At 58.5% G+C, this 20,308-nt stretch overlaps 2 protein-coding genes across 2 annotated transcripts in view; both read right to left on the bottom strand.

Moving 5' to 3' along the window:
• The window catches only part of LOC148050412 (uncharacterized), a gene marked incomplete at its 3' end in the record, with an annotated part of 65,608 nt that overhangs the window by 37,673 nt on the left and 7,627 nt on the right, over positions 1-20,308 (bottom strand). Inside the window, 12 exon segments of the mRNA XM_087742821.1 lie at positions 45-206; positions 602-727; positions 6,915-7,083; positions 7,358-7,497; positions 7,869-7,958; positions 8,365-8,526; positions 8,923-9,048; positions 18,161-18,323; positions 18,598-18,737; positions 19,109-19,198; positions 19,610-19,771; positions 20,168-20,293. Of these exon segments, the coding sequence (XP_087598947.1) occupies positions 45-206; positions 602-727; positions 6,915-7,083; positions 7,358-7,497; positions 7,869-7,958; positions 8,365-8,526; positions 8,923-9,048; positions 18,161-18,323; positions 18,598-18,737; positions 19,109-19,198; positions 19,610-19,771; positions 20,168-20,293 (1,656 nt within the window).
• On the bottom strand, positions 4,195-6,340 carry LOC148050415 (uncharacterized). Its single transcript, XM_087742819.1, has 2 exons — positions 6,329-6,340; positions 4,195-5,493 (listed from the first exon to the last, which is right to left on the bottom strand). Exons 1-2 carry the CDS (start codon positions 6,338-6,340, stop codon positions 4,195-4,197), a joined length of 1,311 nt encoding a protein of 436 aa, XP_087598945.1.

A 20,308-nucleotide genomic window follows, 5' to 3' on the forward strand; every position in this document is an offset into this window, starting at 1 on the left:
CGCTTGATGAGCGCTGCTTTTAGCAGCCCCACCTCCAAACCTACTTTGCCATCACTGGTGATGGAACCCTCTCTCTTCAGCCTCCGCAGGTTGTCCTTGCGATTGTGGTAGGCCCGCAGATGCGGGTCATGCAGGCTGTTGTATTCCGTGCTCAGCTGGCGGCAGCATGGATCTCCCAGATTGAAATAACCAGAGGGCTGCTGAAGCTGTAAGAGACATTGCCCAGACTAGGAAGGACGCAGGAGACAGCAGCGCTTGTCAAAAGGGGAAGGTACTTGCAAGACCCACACTCTTCTCCAGCCTTCGGAAGGCACACAGAACCCCACAGCCAGACTGCAGGGCCACGCTGGACCGCGCTAGGCTGCACCAGGCTGGGCTGGGATGGGCGGGGCTGGGATCGGGGAGAGAACACAAACCCCACCAGCACAGTAGGCATCCGAGGCCACCGGCAAGAACTGCAGACCTCAAAGGAACCTTCAGACTGAAAAGTTCAAGCCCAGCCCTTAAAACGCAGGTCCGCGCCAGGCAGCCACGACCTCCCCTCTACTCCCTCCAAAAAAGGAGGAGGGCTGGCTCTTCTACCCCTTCCCACTTCCTTTACCTTTTCCCCCAGCTTTGTCCTGCAGAAGACAGGCTTGGAGCCAGGCACCACAGGGATCTTGACACCAAGCGGGAGGTCCAGCAGCCCACTCCCTCCTCCTGACACTGACGGTCTCCTCTTCCCGAGCTACAAAGAGGGACGAGACACTCGTCGGCACTCAGCCGCTAGCTCCAGAAGCCTCCTGCACGGCACTTGCTAGAAAGGCTCTCCCAAGACTCCAACCAAGCGGAGCGCCAAGAGCGGCCCAGTCAAAGGCTGCTCTCTGCTTCCTCCACCACGGCCCCACAGCTCCCATCCCTTCCTCAACCCACGGCCGCGTCCTTTCGCACCGACCCCTCCCACCTGCTTAGACACAAGCCAGGCTGGGCAGCGAGGCAGGACGCCCTGCAAACTCTCCCCAGACCAGCCACCTCTGCGTCCCTCCCAGCTCCCTGCGCACGCCCCAGGCCCCCACAGCAGCCCTGCCTGTCCCACGCTCCCGGCATCAGCCCTCTCCTTCGCACCGTTCCTCACCTCTCCCCTCTTCCGCACCGCGTCCACGTTTCCCATGACACCAGTGAGACGCTGCTCCATGGCTCCTTCCAAGAGCTCTCCGAGAGCTCCGACCCTGCGCTGGCTCCTCTTGCTCCAGAGGCACCCAGCTGTGGCCACCACAGCCGCTCTCCCAGCGAGCGGCTATATAGAGCCAGCGCGCATTCTTGCATCATCATCGCCTTGCTGGGCCACTGCATTGTTGCATCAGCGCCTCGCTAGGCCGCCGCCCAGCTGCTGCCCGGCCACCCTGCAGGCCCCTCGGGACACGCACGGGGGCCACCCGCTCTCGCTCACCCGCCTCTTCATCTCCTGCACAAACAGCAATTTGCCAATTAGCAAAACTACTAACCGCTTCTGCCTTCGGAAAGGAATTGGTGGAAATTTGGCTATGTGCAAACAAGGCACGGAAAGTCGGGCTGCCCAGCTGCTCTGGGACTTGTACCCTAGGTGCGCTTCTCCCTGACATTACCAGAGTCAATGAAATGAACGCAGGGCTACGGATAGGAGCACCTAGGAACAGGCATCGAAGAAGCCACAATCCGTTCATTCATCGGCCAGCTGGCTTCCATTCCTTTACCAGGTGCTTTCTTCCTTGCTTAGCAGTTAGTGAACTTGCAAAAGCAACAGCCAATATTTTGGCACTTTCTGAACAAATAGGGAATGAGACTTCTGATGCGATCCAAGCCTGTCCAGGCGACACCTGAAAATCATAACGCGGATTGGAAAGATATGCACGTGTTGCTTAATACTTTACTTCTCCCCGAGGAGAAGGGAATGGTGTTAGGCAAAGCTCCGGAGGACAGCATGAGGTTAAACACCAGGGAGGGTCCGGATCGTCTTCTGCCTGCACAAGAACCTGCCTGGCATCCAAAGACGGCAGCAGGGTGACTGATGATTAAACAGTATCAGCAGTTCCTTTTGTGTGGGGTAAAGCAGGGGGTACCTAGATCTACAAATCTTGCCAAGTTCTATCAGGGGGTACAGAGTGAAAATGAGGACCCCTCTACTTTCTAGGAGAGGCTGTGTGAAACTGCTAGAAAACGGATGGATTGGAATGCGGATGATGAAGCAAATGGGAGGGTGTTCAACACCGTCTTTCTTGGGCAGTAGGCGCAGGAGAGAAGGAGAAGGTTACAGAAAGTCGATGGGGACAGGGCTATGTCGCTAACTGGGATGAGAGAGAAAGGAAAGAGCAACAGAGAACAGAAGGAAGTTGCAAGCATCTTTGCTGGCAGCAGCAAGAAACGGCCAGAATAGTAGAAGGAAAGGTAGGGGTGGAAGTGGAGTAAGAGGGGGTCGAGGCAGAATGACGCCGGGAAGAGGTTCACAAAACCTAACCCTGGTGGGGCCAAAGCAATGTGCGGCCTCTAAACAGGAGGCAGACTGGAAAAATGAACGCCCGAACCTAAAGGGGCTAGAGGAGCAAGATCGGGTAAGAAATGCCCACCTTATGGCGTCAGAGGATTCGCACGATGAAGGAAGGGCACCGGGGCAAAACACAAAGCATGAAGTGCACTTGCACGGGGGGGCCGTGTCAACGAATACTCAAAGGCGAACGCTAACAAGGCATGTCACGGCCAAAGCCAACAGGCTCGCTACATTGGAAAAAGGAATGCCTGGGAGGTCTTCAAATTGCATTAGAAGGAATCAAGAGTGTAACACGGGGTCCTTCTCGGGCTCCCAGCTCCAAGGCACCTTTATCGCTGACAATGCAAGGGGTTTTAGCTAGCGTGCGCTTCCGCTGCCTTCTTGCCGCTGCCCACGCACAAACGGCAAGAAAAGAAAATGCAAACAATCCATTTTGCTAACACCGGCTGCTGCCCGCACAGCCCTGCAGGCCCGTCGGGACACGCACGTGGGCCACCCGCTCTCGCTCCCCCTGCTTTGAGCAGGGGCCCTCGACCACGTGCTGACCTGCTGCCCCTTCTTCCTCCTCCTACCTCTTCTTCCCAGCCTTGGCCTTCGGAGGACAGGGCTGCAGCTGGGCCCTGTCACGGCCAAAGCAGCCTCCACTCGGGGAACAGCCCTGAATTCGAGTTTCGGCCCCTGGCTCTCAACGGCTAATTCCTGACTTGCGGCTTCACAAGCACAAACAAAGGACGCAGGAAACCCCTCTCCTCCCCTTTCCTCAGGCTCAGGGTACATGTTACCGGAATCGTCCGAAACAAAGAATGCTGAAAATAAGCAAGAACCAACTGAAGCCCCCTCCGGCCTCTGGCCCGCGGCGCCTCCTAGGCCGACCTCCACAGGCGGCCCCCCGCCCCGCCCCCAACCGCCATGTGTGCCCCGCACATCCCCCACCTTTCTCCTGTAGAGGACGGGCTGGGAGCCCACTCCAGCCAGTCTGGAGGGGAAAACAGGACACAAGGGCAGAGAGAAAGGCAGACGCAGGGCCCTGGTGGCGACCCAGAGGCATGCAAAGGGCTCGGCCTGCCCACCCAAAGGCACACCCAGGGCTCTGGGCCGCACCACATCTGCAGCTCCAGGCCGCACCAAAGGGCACACGGAAATGGAGGGCCTTGGGAGGCACCGGAAGGCCCTTTGGTGGCCCCTCGCTTGCCCCAAAAGGCCCACGCTGGGCCCTAGGGCCCACGGAAAGGCAAACAGAGGCGCCTCGAGGAGACAAGAGGAGAAGAGCAGGGGGCTAGGCAAGATGAAAAGCTGAAGGGCGCTCCCTTCATGGGACACCAAAAGCGGGCCCTGGGTGGGAACCCAAAGGCCCATCAGGAGCACTTGATGGGACGAGAGAAGAAATGCCCAGAACAAGGCGCCAGCCTTCAACAGCACCTACAGATCCCACTCACAGAAGGCAGGAGTATAGCTTTACAGAGCTTCACTAGCCCCTCAGCTAGCCCGGCCACAAAGCTTTCTCAACAAGGCAAAAGCGCTGCCTGCTCTTCTCTTCCCTACTGCAGATGCCCTGTCAAACTGCGTCTTAGCCTGACCGAGGCTGTAGGAGGGAGGCAGGCGAGGGAAAACATGGCAGGGAAAACGCCCAGGCACACTATGGCCTGGCATGAATAAAGACAGGCACAAGCAAGCCCCTGGGAGAAAACTCTTTATTCTCTGCCTGGGGGAGCTGCCCGCGCGCTCTCTGGCCCTGGAGCCGCACGCCTCCTCAGGACACCCTCCACAAGGCTCCCAGCTACCGCCCTCTTCAATGACTCGGGCTGCACGGGCTCCTCCAGGAGCAGCTTTAAACGCACCGGTCTGCGCCATGCTCCTGCCTGCCTAGGGGGCTTCGGACCCGCTGGAGGCACGGGCTGCCTCGGAAACTGCGCGCCCGTGCAGGGGAGGCTGCCTGCCGTGCTCCCCGCCCTCAGGATACGCACACTTTCACACGCGGGCACTGAAGACCTTGCTGGGGCTCCGCAGGTGTCATCCACGGACTTTGGCAGGTCTTCCGGTGCCCGGCGAGCATCTCGCTCAGGGCCTCGCAGGACAGGTGGGAGGAGAGGAGCTGACCTCTCCTCTTTCAATTCGCCTGCTGCCTCTGAAGGCCTGACTGTTGCAGGCAGACGGAGAGGTGGCAAGACCTTCCTTGCTGGAAGCGTCGCCGAGTCTTCCTTGCCCTTCCTTTCTGCCTCTAACTTCTTCCTCACGGTTGCCACAACTTCAAGCACAACGCTTCGGGCATAGCCCATCAATTCCGCATCCAGCTGCTGAACTCTGCAGATGGCCTTTTGGATGCTCTCCTCGGCAAGCTCACGACTCACTCGGGAGACGGCAGCACCGTTTTGCAGCGGTTGCAACACGGGCAACTTTGCTCTCTTGCTTGCTTCTGGCAGCTGCTCTTCCCAGCCTCTGCGTGATCCTTGTCCTTCTCTCACGCCCTGAAGCTTCAGGATCTCAGAAAACTCACAGCAAAAGTCCTCTTCAAACTGAGAAGCTACAAACGATGACAAGGTGGACCTAACACTTGCAATGGCCTCTTTGGTCCTTTGCTCAAGACAGGACCGCCAAGATGCTCTCTCGGAAGCTGCTACTTCCGCCTCCCCCCGCCTGCCTGACGGCCCTGCCTCAGCTGCAGCACACCTCCACGATGCCAAAAGCTCCCCAAACCTCTCCAGCACGGTCGCCACAATCTCTCCAGCCACCACTCTCATTTTCTCCCGGCCATCCGCGGGACAAGCGTCCAAAGGCTCTGCCTCTCTGGCACTGCCAAACAACCTTCCGCTGACCTCACGGGGAGCCCTCCTCAAGACGTGGACGCACTGAGCCAGCGCCTTCACCCGCTCCAGCACTTCCTCGACCATGCTCTCAGCCACCTCTTTGAGCTCCTGGTCTTCTGCCAGCGCAGCCCGCAGCAGCGCAGCCTCTATGCTCTTAGGCGCTTCTTCTCCGGCACGCTTCGGACACTACAATGAGGAGCACTTGATGAGTCAACGTGGTCCTTCACCTCCCTTTGCTTTCCTCTTCCTCCTCACAAGACGCCTGCCCACACGAGTCCCTACCAGTCAAGCTTGAAACACTTCTCTCTAGGCCTTCTCTCTAGGCCACCTGGCCCACGCAGCTTGCGGCTCTCCCGCGGCCAGGAGACAAGTGCTGGGGGCACTTCTCAGAATCAAGCACGTGACATTTTCCTTAGAGCAAAGGGTGCTCTAGCCCCTTCCGCCCGCACCTCGGCACGCTCAACCAGCTGCCGGGGGCCCTGAACTGCAAGCTACTGCCTGCCTGGCTACCGCTGATCGTGGCCAGAGGACAGGCCCCAGGGCACAGCAGGCCCCCCCACGGGACGCTACTTCCAACGCGCTCCTTGGCTCCAGCCGCGGGAGACGCTGCGCACAGTTGAAGAGCGGAGGCAAAGCCGTGGAAGGTACTGCGCCACGCTCTTGGCTCCAGGCTCTTCTGCCACGGGTCCCACGCACTCCTGGGAAACTGCTGCCCTGCACGAGGGTGGCCCCTTGGCCCCTTTGCGAGGCCAAACGCCAAGAACGCTGCTTTTCCGAGCAGAAAAGGAAACCATCCTTTTTCTTGTGGCGCCTGGCTCTTGGCTGCCAGCCCAAGGAAACATCCTTGGGACCGGAGGCACTCTCAAAGTCCACCGTGGGCTGCCAGCCTCGGGCAAACTGGGCAAGAAGGCGCGAGTCAAGAACAGAGCCAGGCAGCGGCCTCAAATTGTCCTCTCCCGTCATTTGCTCTTTTGCAGCTTGACAGCCTGGCTGCCACGGCAGAAGGAGCTTAACCCTTCACCCTGGCGTCCATACCACCCCACACCACCGGCAAACGCTTCCCGACACGCTGTTGCAGGGGATGGACCTGGGCAACAGTTAGCGGGGCCCCCACTAAGGAGAACAGGGCAACAGCAGGCTCTCCGCTAAGCTAATCCAAGACCTCCTTGAAGAGAAAACCAGCCCAACAAAGCCCAAGCACCACCACTGTCAGCTTCAGCGACGCTGCAACTTTGCAACCAGAGCTTTGCAACCAGATGCAAAACCAGCACCAGGGACCGTGCGGCCATTGAGTGCACCTCACACGTTCATGTTAAATGTGCCAGTCTGCGTGCAGAAGCGGCCACTGAGAGTGCCCAGGCACAGGCAGAAAGGGACAGTGCCTCGAGTCCGAGGGACACAGGAAGGAAAGCGACTGCTTCTTGCTCTCTGACAGCCACCCGCAAACGCGCACACCAGCCACGCACCACCTCCTCAGCAACCAGGCACCGCTTGCAAGCCCCCAGCGCCTGAGGGGGGGGGGGGCAGCACCCTCTCCTGAGGCCCGGGTACCAGCGAGCTGCCGCACAGCAGAGGCGGCCCCCTGCATCCACCCGGCTCCTACTCACCGCCTTCCCTTTGACAGCGGACTTCTCAGACCTGCTCCGCGTGCCTGGCTGTCTCCTCTCTCCCAGCTGCTGCTGCTGCTGCAGCTGGCACTCGACCTGCCGGAGGAGGCGTTGCTCTTTTTCAAGAGCCTCCAGTCTTTCAATCCGCTTCTTGAGCCCAGTCAGGTGCCTGTCAAGAGAAAGAAGGCAGCTGAGAAGGAGCCAGTTTCCGCTCAGACACTCCCATCAGCCTGCTCCGGCTTGCTTTGCTCCACTAGACCCCGCAGCAGCTTCCACATGCCACTCCAAGGCTCCAAACGCAGACTGCGCCAACGTGTTCGCAGCCGCCAACGCCCCCTTCCACCGACGGGCTTTGCTTGTTTACTGCAACAAGGACGCTCCAGGACTTCTCTCAGGGACCACGCACCCCCTTCAAGAGCAACCCTCGCTTGCCCTTTGCTTACCTCTGCCTCCTCTGCCTCTCGCCACCTGGCAAACTCTTTCTTTGCTCCCGCAGCAGCCACTCTCGCAGGCGAGAAACATCAGTCCCTCCCGGCACTTCCCAGCCATCCTCTAATTGCGCCAGCTCTTGACGAAGCTTCTTCTGAAAGGTGACACCAGGCTGTGGCTTGCTGTTGCCTGCACGAGCGCTCACGCCCCTGCGCGCTCAGGCCTCCCGCGGGCCCAGGACACCGCTCTGCTTCGGCCACGCCACGAGGGCCCAAGAGAAATGCTTCCCTCGGCACTCCGCGGGCTTCCACGTGACTTTCCTGCCCATCCGCACCCCGGCACCCTGCGCTACCCCAGCTCGCAGCCCGGTACTCCTTTCCCTGCCACAGCGCCTGGCCCAGCCGCACAGCCCTCGCCTCTGCTGCACTGACCGCCTCCCCTTTACTTGCCAGAGGCCGCAAGTAAAGCCCCAGCCTTTGGCACCGTGCCGCTCACAGGGGTCCACCAACACGCCGCTTTGCCTACCTCCTCTCGCACAAACATTTTCTCTGCCTCCAGCTTCAGCGTGGTCAGGTACTGCCTGTACTCATTGAACTCCTTCAGAGTGCAAACCACCTAGGGAGAGAGGAGGGGAGATATCCCCCAACAACTCTCAACCCACCTACGTAGACTCTCTTCCCCAAAACACACCAAACCCAGGAGCTGCTCCTCTCCACACCCTCCCCTCCCCTCCCTTCCTCGCTGCCGGGGACCCTGACTCCCCCCGCCGCCAGGGCTCAGCGGTGCTCCTCGCCCCAGCGCCACGCCTCACGCCGGCTGCCTCCTCAACACTCGGGCAGCGCGGGGCGGACGGAGAAGAGCAGGACTGCGACTTGCCCGAGGGATGCTGCCGCCACTTCTGCTCCCAGCAAAACCAGCCCCACAGCCCTGGGCCCTCTGACAGCAACAGCCGGCTGCAGCAAGCGCTCTGGGAACCCCGCTTGATGAGCGCTGCTTTTAGCAGCCCCACCTCCAAACCTACTTTGCCATCACTGGTGATGGAACCCTCTCTCTTCAGCCTCCGCAGGTTGTCCTTGCGATTGTGGTAGGCCCGCAGATGCGGGTCATGCAGGCTGTTGTATTCCGTGCTCAGCTGGCGGCAGCATGGATCTCCCAGATTGAAATAACCAGAGGGCTGCTGAAGCTGTAAGAGACATTGCCCAGACTAGGAAGGAGGCAGGAGACAGCAGTGCTTGTCAAAAGGGGAAGGTACTTGCAAGACCCACACTCTTCTCCAGCCTTCGGAAGGCACACAGAACCCCACAGCCAGACTGCAGGGCCACGCTGGACCGCGCTAGGCTGCACCAGGCTGGGCTGGGATGGGCGGGGCTGGGATCGGGGAGAGAACACAAACCCCACCAGCACAGTAGGCATCCGAGGCCACCGGCAAGAACTGCAGACCTCAAAGGAACCTTCAGACTGAAAAGTTCAAGCCCAGCCCTTAAAACGCAGGTCCGCGCCAGGCAGCCACGACCTCCCCTCTACTCCCTCCAAAAAAAGGAGGAGGGCTGGCTCTTCTACCCCTTCCCACTTCCTTTACCTTTTCCCCCAGCTTTGTCCTGCAGAAGACAGGCTTGGAGCCAGGCACCACAGGGATCTTGACACCAAGCGGGAGGTCCAGCAGCCCACTCCCTCCTCCTGACACTGACGGTCTCCTCTTCCCGAGCTACAAAGAGGGACGAGACACTCGTCGGCACTCAGCCGCTAGCTCCAGAAGCCTCCTGCACGGCACTTGCTAGAAAGGCTCTCCCAAGACTCCAACCAAGCGGAGCGCCAAGAGCGGCCCAGTCAAAGGCTGCTCTCTGCTTCCTCCACCACGGCCCCACAGCTCCCATCCCTTCCTCAACCCACGGCCGCGTCCTTTCGCACCGACCCCTCCCACCTGCTTAGACGCAAGCCAGGCTGGGCAGCGAGGCAGGACGCCCTGCAAACTCTCCCCAGACCAGCCACCTCTGCGTCCCTCCCAGCTCCCTGCGCACGCCCCAGGCCCCCACAGCAGCCCTGCCTGTCCCACGCTCCCGGCATCAGCCCTCTCCTTCGCACCGTTCCTCACCTCTCCCCTCTTCTGCACCGCGTCCACGTTTCCCATGACACCAGTGAGACGCTGCTCCATGGCTCCTTCCAAGAGCTCTCCGAGAGCTCCGACCCTGCGCTGGCTCCTCTTGCTCCAGAGGCACCCAGCTGTGGCCACCACAGCCGCTCTCCCAGCGAGCGGCTATATAGAGCCAGCGCGCATTCTTGCATCATCATCGCCTTGCTGGGCCACTGCATTGTTGCATCAGCGCCTCGCTAGGCCGCCGCCCAGCTGCTGCCCGGCCACCCTGCAGGCCCCTCGGGACACGCACGGGGGCCACCCGCTCTCGCTCACCCGCCTCTTCATCTCCTGCACAAACAGCAATTTGCCAATTAGCAAAACTACTAACCGCTTCTGCCTTCGGAAAGGAATTGGTGGAAATTTGGCTATGTGCAAACAAGGCACGGAAAGTCGGGCTGCCCAGCTGCTCTGGGACTTGTACCCTAGGTGCGCTTCTCCCTAACATTACCAGAGTCAATGAAATGAACGCAGGGCTACGGATAGGAGCACCTAGGAACAGGCATCGAAGAAGCCACAATCCGTTCATTCATCGGCCAGCTGGCTTCCATTCCTTTACCAGGTGCTTTCTTCCTTGCTTAGCAGTTAGTGAACTTGCAAAAGCAACAGCCAATATTTTGGCACTTTCTGAACAAATAGGGAATGAGACTTCTGATGCGATCCAAGCCTGTCCAGGCGACACCTGAAAATCATAACGCGGATTGGAAAGATATGCAGGTGTTGCTTAATACTTTACTTCTCCCCGAGGAGAAGGGAATGGTGTTAGGCAAAGCTCCGGAGGACAGCATGAGGTTAAACACCAGGGAGGGTCCGGATCGTCTTCTGCCTGCACAAGAACCTGCCTGGCATCCAAAGACGGCAGCAGGGTGACTGATGATTAAACAGTATCAGCAGTTCCTTTTGTGTGGGGTAAAGCAGGGGGTACCTAGATCTACAAATCTTGCCAAGTTCTATCAGGGGGTACAGAGTGAAAATGAGGACCCCTCTACTTTCTAGGAGAGGCTGTGTGAAACTGCTAGAAAACGGATGGATTGGAATGCGGATGATGAAGCAAATGGGAGGGTGTTCAACACCGTCTTTCTTGGGCAGTAGGCGCAGGAGAGAAGGAGAAGGTTACAGAAAGTCGATGGGGACAGGGCTATGTCGCTAACTGGGATGAGAGAGAAAGGAAAGAGCAACAGAGAACAGAAGGAAGTTGCAAGCATCTTTGCTGGCAGCAGCAAGAAACGGCCAGAATAGTAGAAGGAAAGGTAGGGGTGGAAGTGGAGTAAGAGGGGGTCGAGGCAGAATGACGCCGGGAAGAGGTTCACAAAACCTAACCCTGGTGGGGCCAAAGCAATGTGCGGCCTCTAAACAGGAGGCAGACTGGAAAAATGAACGCCCGAACCTAAAGGGGCTAGAGGAGCAAGATCGGGTAAGAAATGCCCACCTTATGGCGTCAGAGGATTCGCACGATGAAGGAAGGGCACCGGGGCAAAACACAAAGGTCTCCCCAGCTGATCCCCTGCTTTCAGTTAAGCTGGGGAATGAGACACTTTACATTTCTAGATGACACAGCAGCAACATATTCGGTCTTAAACAGTCGCAGAGGACCTGTGAGTCAATTCGCTATGTCAGGAATTGGTGCCAGGGGAAAACGAGGGACTAGGCCTTTCTTTCAGCCGACTAAGGGGGAAATTGGAAACAAAGCACTTGCACATGAATTTCTCTCTGTGCCAGAATGTCCCCTACCTCTGAGGGGAAGGGCTTCAGTAAAGAAATTGGGAGCACAGGTAACTCGTGCTCACAATAAAGTTGGAGTACACAGGCCGCAAAATAATGCCTGGCAGGCACAAGTGTACATGTTACCGCAATTGTCCGAAACAAAGAATGCTGAAAATAAGCAAGAACCAACTGAAGCCCCCTCTGAAATCATGAATGCAGCGGTTCCCTTTGAATGGGCAACCGAAAAACCTGGAAGCGCCAAAGCGGCAGAACCGCTAAAAGTGGAAGTGAAACCGGGAGCAAAGCCGCTAAGACAAAAACAATAGCCCATGAAATGGGAAGCTCGGGCTGGACTGGAGCCTATAATGAATAAGTTTCTAAAATACGGACGGTTGCCAGAGTGTCGGTCTGAATATAACACCCCGATTTGGCCCGATAAAAAGCCACGCTCCTGGGAATGTCGGTTAGTACAGGAACTAAGAGCTACTCATCAAATAGTGATTGAGGTACACCCGGTGGTGCCTAATCCTTACGCTCTGCTGACAACCCTAGTTGATTCAAATGTTTATTTGGCAGTGCTGGACTGAAAAGAGGCTTTCTTTTGTATTCCATTGGGTGAACAAAGTCAGAAGCTGTTCGATTTTGAAGGGGAGAGCCCTGCAATGGGACGCAAAATGCAGGTCTGCTGGACAGGGCTTCCTCAGGGATTCAAGAAGAGTCCTACCACCTTTGGTAATGGCTTGGCAAAAGAACTAGAGCAATGGCAAGCTAAGAAGCCTACCACTGCCTTCGTACAACATATAGATGATATCTTGTTGGGGGCAGACACGGCTCAAGAATGTAAAGCAGGGGGTGATTCATTTATTGAATTAATCTAGTGAACTCGCTGGGGTTGGCAGGCTACAGAGTGTCACGAAAGAAAGCACGGCTTATGCAGAAAAATGCAATTTAGCCTGCATTTGAAATATCCCAAGGAGAAAGGAAACTGGGAGCTGAGAGAAAAAAGGCCATCTGCCAAATCGCACACCACCACCCCACCCCCATCCAAAAAGAGAACTCAGCGCAGTTCTAGGAAGGGCTGCATGGCGTATTCATGGCTAAACCTTTGGAGGAAGCTGTTAAGGGACCAGGACAGCTATTGGACCGGACTCCAGAATGCCGGCAAGGATTTGACGAACTAAGAGTCGCTCTTAGGAGTGCTGTAAAGTAAGCTCTGCACGGCCAGGATGCCCGAGAGCGGCGGCACCTGCTGTGTTGCTAATACAAGAGGCACGAGAATTGACTTGGGCACAGAAAACAACTGTTTCTGTGCCACACGCTCTTGCAGCCGTGCTGCCACAGAAAGCGCATCGCTGGTTATCCCCGAGAACAGGTGTACTCTAGGCGTTCAGACTTGAAGGATACTCCTTTACAGAATGCTGACTGGGAGCCCTTCACTGATGGAAGCAGCTTGGTTGTGAAGGGGGAACGGAAGGCTGGGGATGCTCTTGTTACCTTGATTTAAGTCAAGTTGCTCCCACGGCTCCCCTTGCCCTGAGCCCTGGAACAAGCGGCTTGAACCTGCGGACGGGCACGATCCTGGGCCTACACAAAATACACGTCTCCCCCGCCAGACAGACGACACCCAAACAACATGTGGCAGAGCGGTCCCCAGGTGGAGACGCCACTCTCTCTCCCACCAGCAGCGAGAACAAGTCTGCGTGCAGGGCTTCTGGGTCTAACGACAAAGAGCCCTGGAAAAAGGCTCTAACCCCAGCCCCAACCCTAACCCTGACCCCTAGCCCTACCCCTACCCCTACCCCGATGTAATTACATACCCAAAAACGCAGCCGCAGGCCCCGGCACGCTTGGAAGACTCACAGGCTCCCTACTAAAAAGAAATACCTCCGCCAAGCAAAATACAAGCAGAAGGAGCCTGTCTCCGGCTCTGCCACCGGATTCTCACTCCAAGGTACATCCTTGGAGCAAGGCGGAAGCAGCAGCATGAAGCCTGCCATTAGTGGCAGGCCCTGCACTAGCACTCCCTGCCAACCTCCAACGGACAAAGGTGGCCTGTACACCAGCAAAAACTCTGAAGGCCACCTCCACTTGCATTGCCTTCCTCCAAGAGGAACAACATTCAACCAAATTCAAACCATCCTACAAAACAGAGCAGCTATAGATTGCTTGGTACTTAGGGCCACCCACGGCTGTGCAGATTTGCAAGCACTTTGTTGGTTCAGCCGCACAGATAACAAGAAACCACCAGAAGCCCAATGGCAAAACTGGAAAGCTTTAGCACAAAGCATAAGATGGGACCCAAAAGGAAGAGAATGGTGGAACCGCTTGTCAACTCCATTTCCTTCTATTCCCCCAATATGGAAACCATTTATCCGCGCAGTACGAGCAGTTTCACTCCTTGTGGAGAGCAGAGTCTGCCCTTTTGCTCACCTATGCCCAACCCGTCTTGCTCAAATTCCTGCATACAAATACTACTCTGCGCCCGTTTAAAGCGCGCAGGTATGCGCTAAACAAAAGGAGGGCATGTTACTGAAGAAAAAGCTACAGTGTCAACACGGAGACCTTCCAAGACACACGAACCAGAGTCTGACCAACAGCGACCTCGCCTCTGCAAGAGGCTCTGCTGTTAGAAGAAGCCAAACCAAATTGGCTGAAAGCAGCAGAGCACCAACCAAACAGTGCCAACTCAGCTACTAAATAAGCATGAAGTGCACTGGCATGGGGTGGGGGGGCCGTGTCAACAAATACTCAAAGGCGAATGCTAACAGGGCATGTCACGGCCAAAGCCAACAGGCTCGCTACATTGGAAAAAGGAATGCCTGGGAGGTCTTCAAATTGCATTAGAAGGAATCAAGAGTGTAACACGGGGTCCTTCTCGGGCTCCCAGCTCCAAGGCACCTTTATCGCTGACAATGCAAGGGGTTTTAGCTAGCGTGCGCTTCTGCTGCCTTCTTGCCGCTGCCCATGCACAAACGGCAAGAAAAGAAAATGCAAACAATCCATTTTGCTAACACCGGCTGCTGCCCGCACAGCCCTGCAGGCCCGTCGGGACACGCACGTGGGCCACCCGCTCTCGCTCCCCCTGCTTTGAGCAGGGGCCCTCGACCACGTGCTGACCTGCTGCCCCTTCTTCCTCCTCCTACCTCTTCTTCCCAGCCTTGGCCTTCGGAGGGCAGGGCTGCAGCTGGGCCCTGTCACGGCCAAAGCAGCCTCCACTCGTGGAACAGCCCTGAATTCGAGTTTCGGCCCCTGGCTCTCAACGGCTAATTCCTGACTTGCGGCTTCACAAGCACAAACAAAGGACGCAGGAAACCCCTCTCCTCCCCTTTCCTCAGGCTCAGGGTACATGTTACCGGAATCGTCCGAAACAAAGAATGCTGAAAATAAGCAAGAACCAACTGAAGCCCCCTCCGGCCTCTGGCCCGCGGCGCCTCCTAGGCCGACCTCCACAGGCGGCCCCCCGCCCCGCCCCCCCAACCGCCATGTGTGCCCCGCACATCCCCCACCTTTCTCCTGTAGAGGACGGGCTGGGAGCCCACTCCAGCCAGTCTGGAGGGGAAAACAGGACACAAGGGCAGAGAGAAAGGCAGACGCAGGGCCCTGGTGGCGACCCAGAGGCATGCAAAGGGCTCGGCCTGCCCACCCAAAGGCACACCCAGGGCTCTGGGCCGCACCACATCTGCAGCTCCAGGCCGCACCAAAGGGCACACGGAAATGGAGGGCCTTGGGAGGCACCGGAAGGCCCTTTGGTGGCCCCTCGCTTGCCCCAAAAGGCCCACGCTGGGCCCTAGGGCCCACGGAAAGGCAAACAGAGGCGCCTCGAGGAGACAAGAGGAGAAGAGCAGGGGGCTAGGCAAGATGAAAAGCTGAAGGGCGCTCCCTTCATGGGACACCAAAAGCGGGCCCTGGGTGGGAACCCAAAGGCCCATCAGGAGCACTTGATGGGACGAGAGAAGAAATGCCCAGAACAAGGCGCCAGCCTTCAACAGCACCTACAGATCCCACTCACAGAAGGCAGGAGTATAGCTTTACAGAGCTTCACCAGCCCCTCAGCTAGCCCGGCCACAAAGCTTTCTCAACAAGGCAAAAGCGCTGCCTGCTCTTCTCTTCCCTACTGCAGATGCCCTGTCAAACTGCGTCTTAGCCTGACCGAGGCTGTAGGAGGGAGGCAGGCGAGGGAAAACATGGCAGGGAAAACGCCCAGGCACACTATGGCCTGGCATGAATAAAGACAGGCACAAGCAAGCCCCTGGGAGAAAACTCTTTATTCTCTGCCTGGGGGAGCTGCCCGCGCGCTCTCTGGCCCTGGAGCCGCACGCCTCCTCAGGACACCCTCCACAAGGCTCCCAGCTACCGCCCTCTTCAATGACTCGGGCTGCACGGGCTCCTCCAGGAGCAGCTTTAAACGCACCGGTCTGCGCCATGCTCCTGCCTGCCTAGGGGGCTTCGGACCCGCTGGAGGCACGGGCTGCCTCGGAAACTGCGCGCCCGTGCAGGGGAGGCTGCCTGCCGTGCTCCCCGCCCTCAGGATACGCACACTTTCACACGCGGGCACTGAAGACCTTGCTGGGGCTCCGCAGGTGTCATCCACGGACTTTGGCAGGTCTTCCGGTGCCCGGCGAGCATCTCGCTCAGGGCCTCGCAGGACAGGTGGGAGGAGAGGAGCTGACCTCTCCTCTTTCAATTCGCCTGCTGCCTCTGAAGGCCTGACTGTTGCAGGCAGACGGAGAGGTGGCAAGACCTTCCTTGCTGGAAGCGTCGCCGAGTCTTCCTTGCCCTTCCTTTCTGCCTCTAACTTCTTCCTCACGGTTGCCACAACTTCAAGCACAACGCTTCGGGCATAGCCCATCAATTCCGCATCCAGCTGCTGAACTCTGCAGATGGCCTTTTGGATGCTCTCCTCGGCAAGCTCACGACTCACTCGGGAGACGGCAGCACCGTTTTGCAGCGGTTGCAACACGGGCAACTTTGCTCTCTTGCTTGCTTCTGGCAGCTGCTCTTCCCAGCCTCTGCGTGATCCTTGTCCTTCTCTCACGCCCTGAAGCTTCAGGATCTCAGAAAACTCACAGCAAAAGTCCTCTTCAAACTGAGAAGCTACAAACGATGACAAGGTGGACCTAACACTTGCAATGGCCTCTTTGGTCCTTTGCTCAAGACAGGACCGCCAAGATGCTCTCTCGGAAGCTGCTACTTCCGCCTCCCCCGCCTGCCTGACGGCCCTGCCTCAGCTGCAGCACACCTCCACGATGCCAAAAGCTCCCCAAACCTCTCCAGCACGGTCGCCACAATCTCTCCAGCCACCACTCTCATTTTCTCCCGGCCATCCGCGGGACAAGCGTCCAAAGGCTCTGCCTCTCTGGCACTGCCAAACAACCTTCCGCTGACCTCACGGGGAGCCCTCCTCAAGACGTGGACGCACTGAGCCAGCGCCTTCACCCGCTCCAGCACTTCCTCGACCATGCTCTCAGCCACCTCTTTGAGCTCCTGGTCTTCTGCCAGCGCAGCCCGCAGCAGCGCAGCCTCTATGCTCTTAGGCGCTTCTTCTCCGGCACGCTTCGGACACTACAATGAGGAGCACTTGATGAGTCAACGTGGTCCTTCACCTCCCTTTGCTTTCCTCTTCCTCCTCACAAGACGCCTGCCCACACGAGTCCCTACCAGTCAAGCTTGAAACACTTCTCTCTAGGCCTTCTCTCTAGGCCACCTGGCCCACGCAGCTTGCGGCTCTCCCGCGGCCAGGAGACAAGTGCTGGGGGCACTTCTCAGAATCAAGCACGTGACATTTTCCTTAGAGCAAAGGGTGCTCTAGCCCCTTCCGCCCGCACCTCGGCACGCTCAACCAGCTGCCGGGGGCCCTGAACTGCAAGCTACTGCCTGCCTGGCTACCGCTGATCGTGGCCAGAGGACAGGCCCCAGGGCACAGCAGGCCCCCCACGGGACGCTACTTCCAACGCGCTCCTTCGCTCCAGCCGCGGGAGACGCTGCGCACAGTTGAAGAGCGGAGGCAAAGCCGTGGAAGGTACTGCGCCACGCTCTTGGCTCCAGGCTCTTCTGCCACGGGTCCCACGCACTCCTGGGAAACTGCTGCCCTGCACGAGGGTGGCCCCTTGGCCCCTTTGCGAGGCCAAACGCCAAGAACGCTGCTTTTCCGAGCAGAAAAGGAAACCATCCTTTTTCTTGTGGCGCCTGGCTCTTGGCTGCCAGCCCAAGGAAACATCCTTGGGACCGGAGGCACTCTCAAAGTCCACCGTGGGCTGCCAGCCTCGGGCAAACTGGGCAAGAAGGCGCGAGTCAAGAACAGAGCCAGGCAGCGGCCTCAAATTGTCCTCTCCCGTCATTTGCTCTTTTGCAGCTTGACAGCCTGGCTGCCACGGCAGAAGGAGCTTAACCCTTCACCCTGGCGTCCATACCACCCCACACCACCGGCAAACGCTTCCCGACACGCTGTTGCAGGGGATGGACCTGGGCAACAGTTAGCGGGGCCCCCACTAAGGAGAACAGGGCAACAGCAGGCTCTCCGCTAAGCTAATCCAAGACCTCCTTGAAGAGAAAACCAGCCCAACAAAGCCCAAGCACCACCACTGTCAGCTTCAGCGACGCTGCAACTTTGCAACCAGAGCTTTGCAACCAGATGCAAAACCAGCACCAGGGACCGTGCGGCCATTGAGTGCACCTCACACGTTCATGTTAAATGTGCCAGTCTGCGTGCAGAAGCGGCCACTGAGAGTGCCCAGGCACAGGCAGAAAGGGACAGTGCCTCGAGTCCGAGGGACACAGGAAGGAAAGCGACCGCTTCTTGCTCTCTGACAGCCACCCGCAAACGCGCACACCAGCCACGCACCACCTCCTCAGCAACCAGGCACCGCTTGCAAGCCCCCAGCGCCTGGGGGGGGGGGGGGTAGCACCCTCTCCTGAGGCCCGGGTACCAGCGAGCTGCCGCACAGCAGAGGCGGCCCCCTGCATCCACCCGGCTCCTACTCACCGCCTTCCCTTTGACAGCGGACTTCTCAGACCTGCTCCGCGTGCCTGGCTGTCTCCTCTCTCCCAGCTGCTGCTGCTGCTGGCACTCGACCTGCCGGAGGAGGCGTTGCTCTTTTTCAAGAGCCTCCAGTCTTTCAATCCGCTTCTTGAGCCCAGTCAGGTGCCTGTCAAGAGAAAGAAGGCAGCTGAGAAGGAGCCAGTTTCCGCTCAGACACTCCCATCAGCCTGCTCCGGCTTGCTTTGCTCCACTAGACCCCGCAGCAGCTTCCACATGCCACTCCAAGGCTCCAAACGCAGACTGCGCCAACGTGTTCGCAGCCGCCAACGCCCCCTTCCACCGACGGGCTTTGCTTGTTTACTGCAACAAGGACGCTCCAGGACTTCTCTCAGGGACCACGCACCCCCTTCAAGAGCAACCCTCGCTTGCCCTTTGCTTACCTCTGCCTCCTCTGCCTCTCGCCACCTGGCAAACTCTTTCTTTGCTCCCGCAGCAGCCACTCTCGCAGGCGAGAAACATCAGTCCCTCCCGGCACTTCCCAGCCATCCTCTAATTGCGCCAGCTCTTGACGAAGCTTCTTCTGAAAGGTGACACCAGGCTGTGGCTTGCTGTTGCCTGCACGAGCGCTCACGCCCCTGCGCGCTCAGGCCTCCCGCGGGCCCAGGACACCGCTCTGCTTCGGCCACGCCACGAGGGCCCAAGAGAAATGCTTCCCTCGGCACTCCGCGGGCTTCCACGTGACTTTCCTGCCCATCCGCACCCCGGCACCCTGCGCTACCCCAGCTCGCAGCCCGGTACTCCTTTCCCTGCCACAGCGCCTGGCCCAGCCGCACAGCCCTCGCCTCTGCTGCACTGACCGCCTCCCCTTTACTTGCCAGAGGCCGCAAGTAAAGCCCCAGCCTTTGGCACCGTGCCGCTCACAGGGGTCCACCAACACGCCGCTTTGCCTACCTCCTCTCGCACAAACATTTTCTCTGCCTCCAGCTTCAGCGTGGTCAGGTACTGCCTGTACTCATTGAACTCCTTCAGAGTGCAAACCACCTAGGGAGAGAGGAGGGGAGATATCCCCCAACAACTCTCAACCCACCTACGTAGACTCTCTTCCCCAAAACACACCAAACCCAGGAGCTGCTCCTCTCCACACCCTCCCCTCCCCTCCCCTCCCTTCCTCGCTGCCGGGGACCCTGACTCCCCCCGCCGCCAGGGCTCAGCGGTGCTCCTCGCCCCAGCGCCACGCCTCACGCCGGCTGCCTCCTCAACACTCGGGCAGCGCGGGGCGGACGGAGAAGAGCAGGACTGCGACTTGCCCGAGGGATGCTGCCGCCACTTCTGCTCCCAGCAAAACCAGCCCCACAGCCCTGGGCCCTCTGACAGCAACAGCCGGCTGCAGCAAGCGCTCTGGGAACCCCGCTTGATGAGCGCTGCTTTTAGCAGCCCCACCTCCAAACCTACTTTGCCATCACTGGTGATGGAACCCTCTCTCTTCAGCCTCCGCAGGTTGTCCTTGCGATTGTGGTAGGCCCGCAGATGCGGGTCATGCAGGCTGTTGTATTCCGTGCTCAGCTGGCGGCAGCATGGATCTCCCAGATTGAAATAACCAGAGGGCTGCTGAAGCTGTAAGAGACATTGCCCAGACTAGGAAGGAGGCAGGAGACAGCAGCGCTTGTCAAAAGGGGAAGGTACTTGCAAGACCCACACTCTTCTCCAGCCTTCGGAAGGCACACAGAACCCCACAGCCAGACTGCAGGGCCACGCTGGACCGCGCTAGGCTGCACCAGGCTGGGCTGGGATGGGCGGGGCTGGGATCGGGGAGAGAACACAAACCCCACCAGCACAGTAGGCATCCGAGGCCACCGGCAAGAACTGCAGACCTCAAAGGAACCTTCAGACTGAAAAGTTCAAGCCCAGCCCTTAAAACGCAGGTCCGCGCCAGGCAGCCACGACCTCCCCTCTACTCCCTCCAAAAAAAGGAGGAGGGCTGGCTCTTCTACCCCTTCCCACTTCCTTTACCTTTTCCCCCAGCTTTGTCCTGCAGAAGACAGGCTTGGAGCCAGGCACCACAGGGATCTTGACACCAAGCGGGAGGTCCAGCAGCCCACTCCCTCCTCCTGACACTGACGGTCTCCTCTTCCCGAGCTACAAAGAGGGACG

This window comes from Nipponia nippon, unplaced genomic scaffold (genome assembly GCF_047370975.1).
Source record: "Nipponia nippon isolate SJK-2023a ecotype South Korea unplaced genomic scaffold, ASM4737097v1 scaffold_83, whole genome shotgun sequence".
Taxonomy (NCBI): Eukaryota; Metazoa; Chordata; class Aves; order Pelecaniformes; family Threskiornithidae; genus Nipponia; species Nipponia nippon.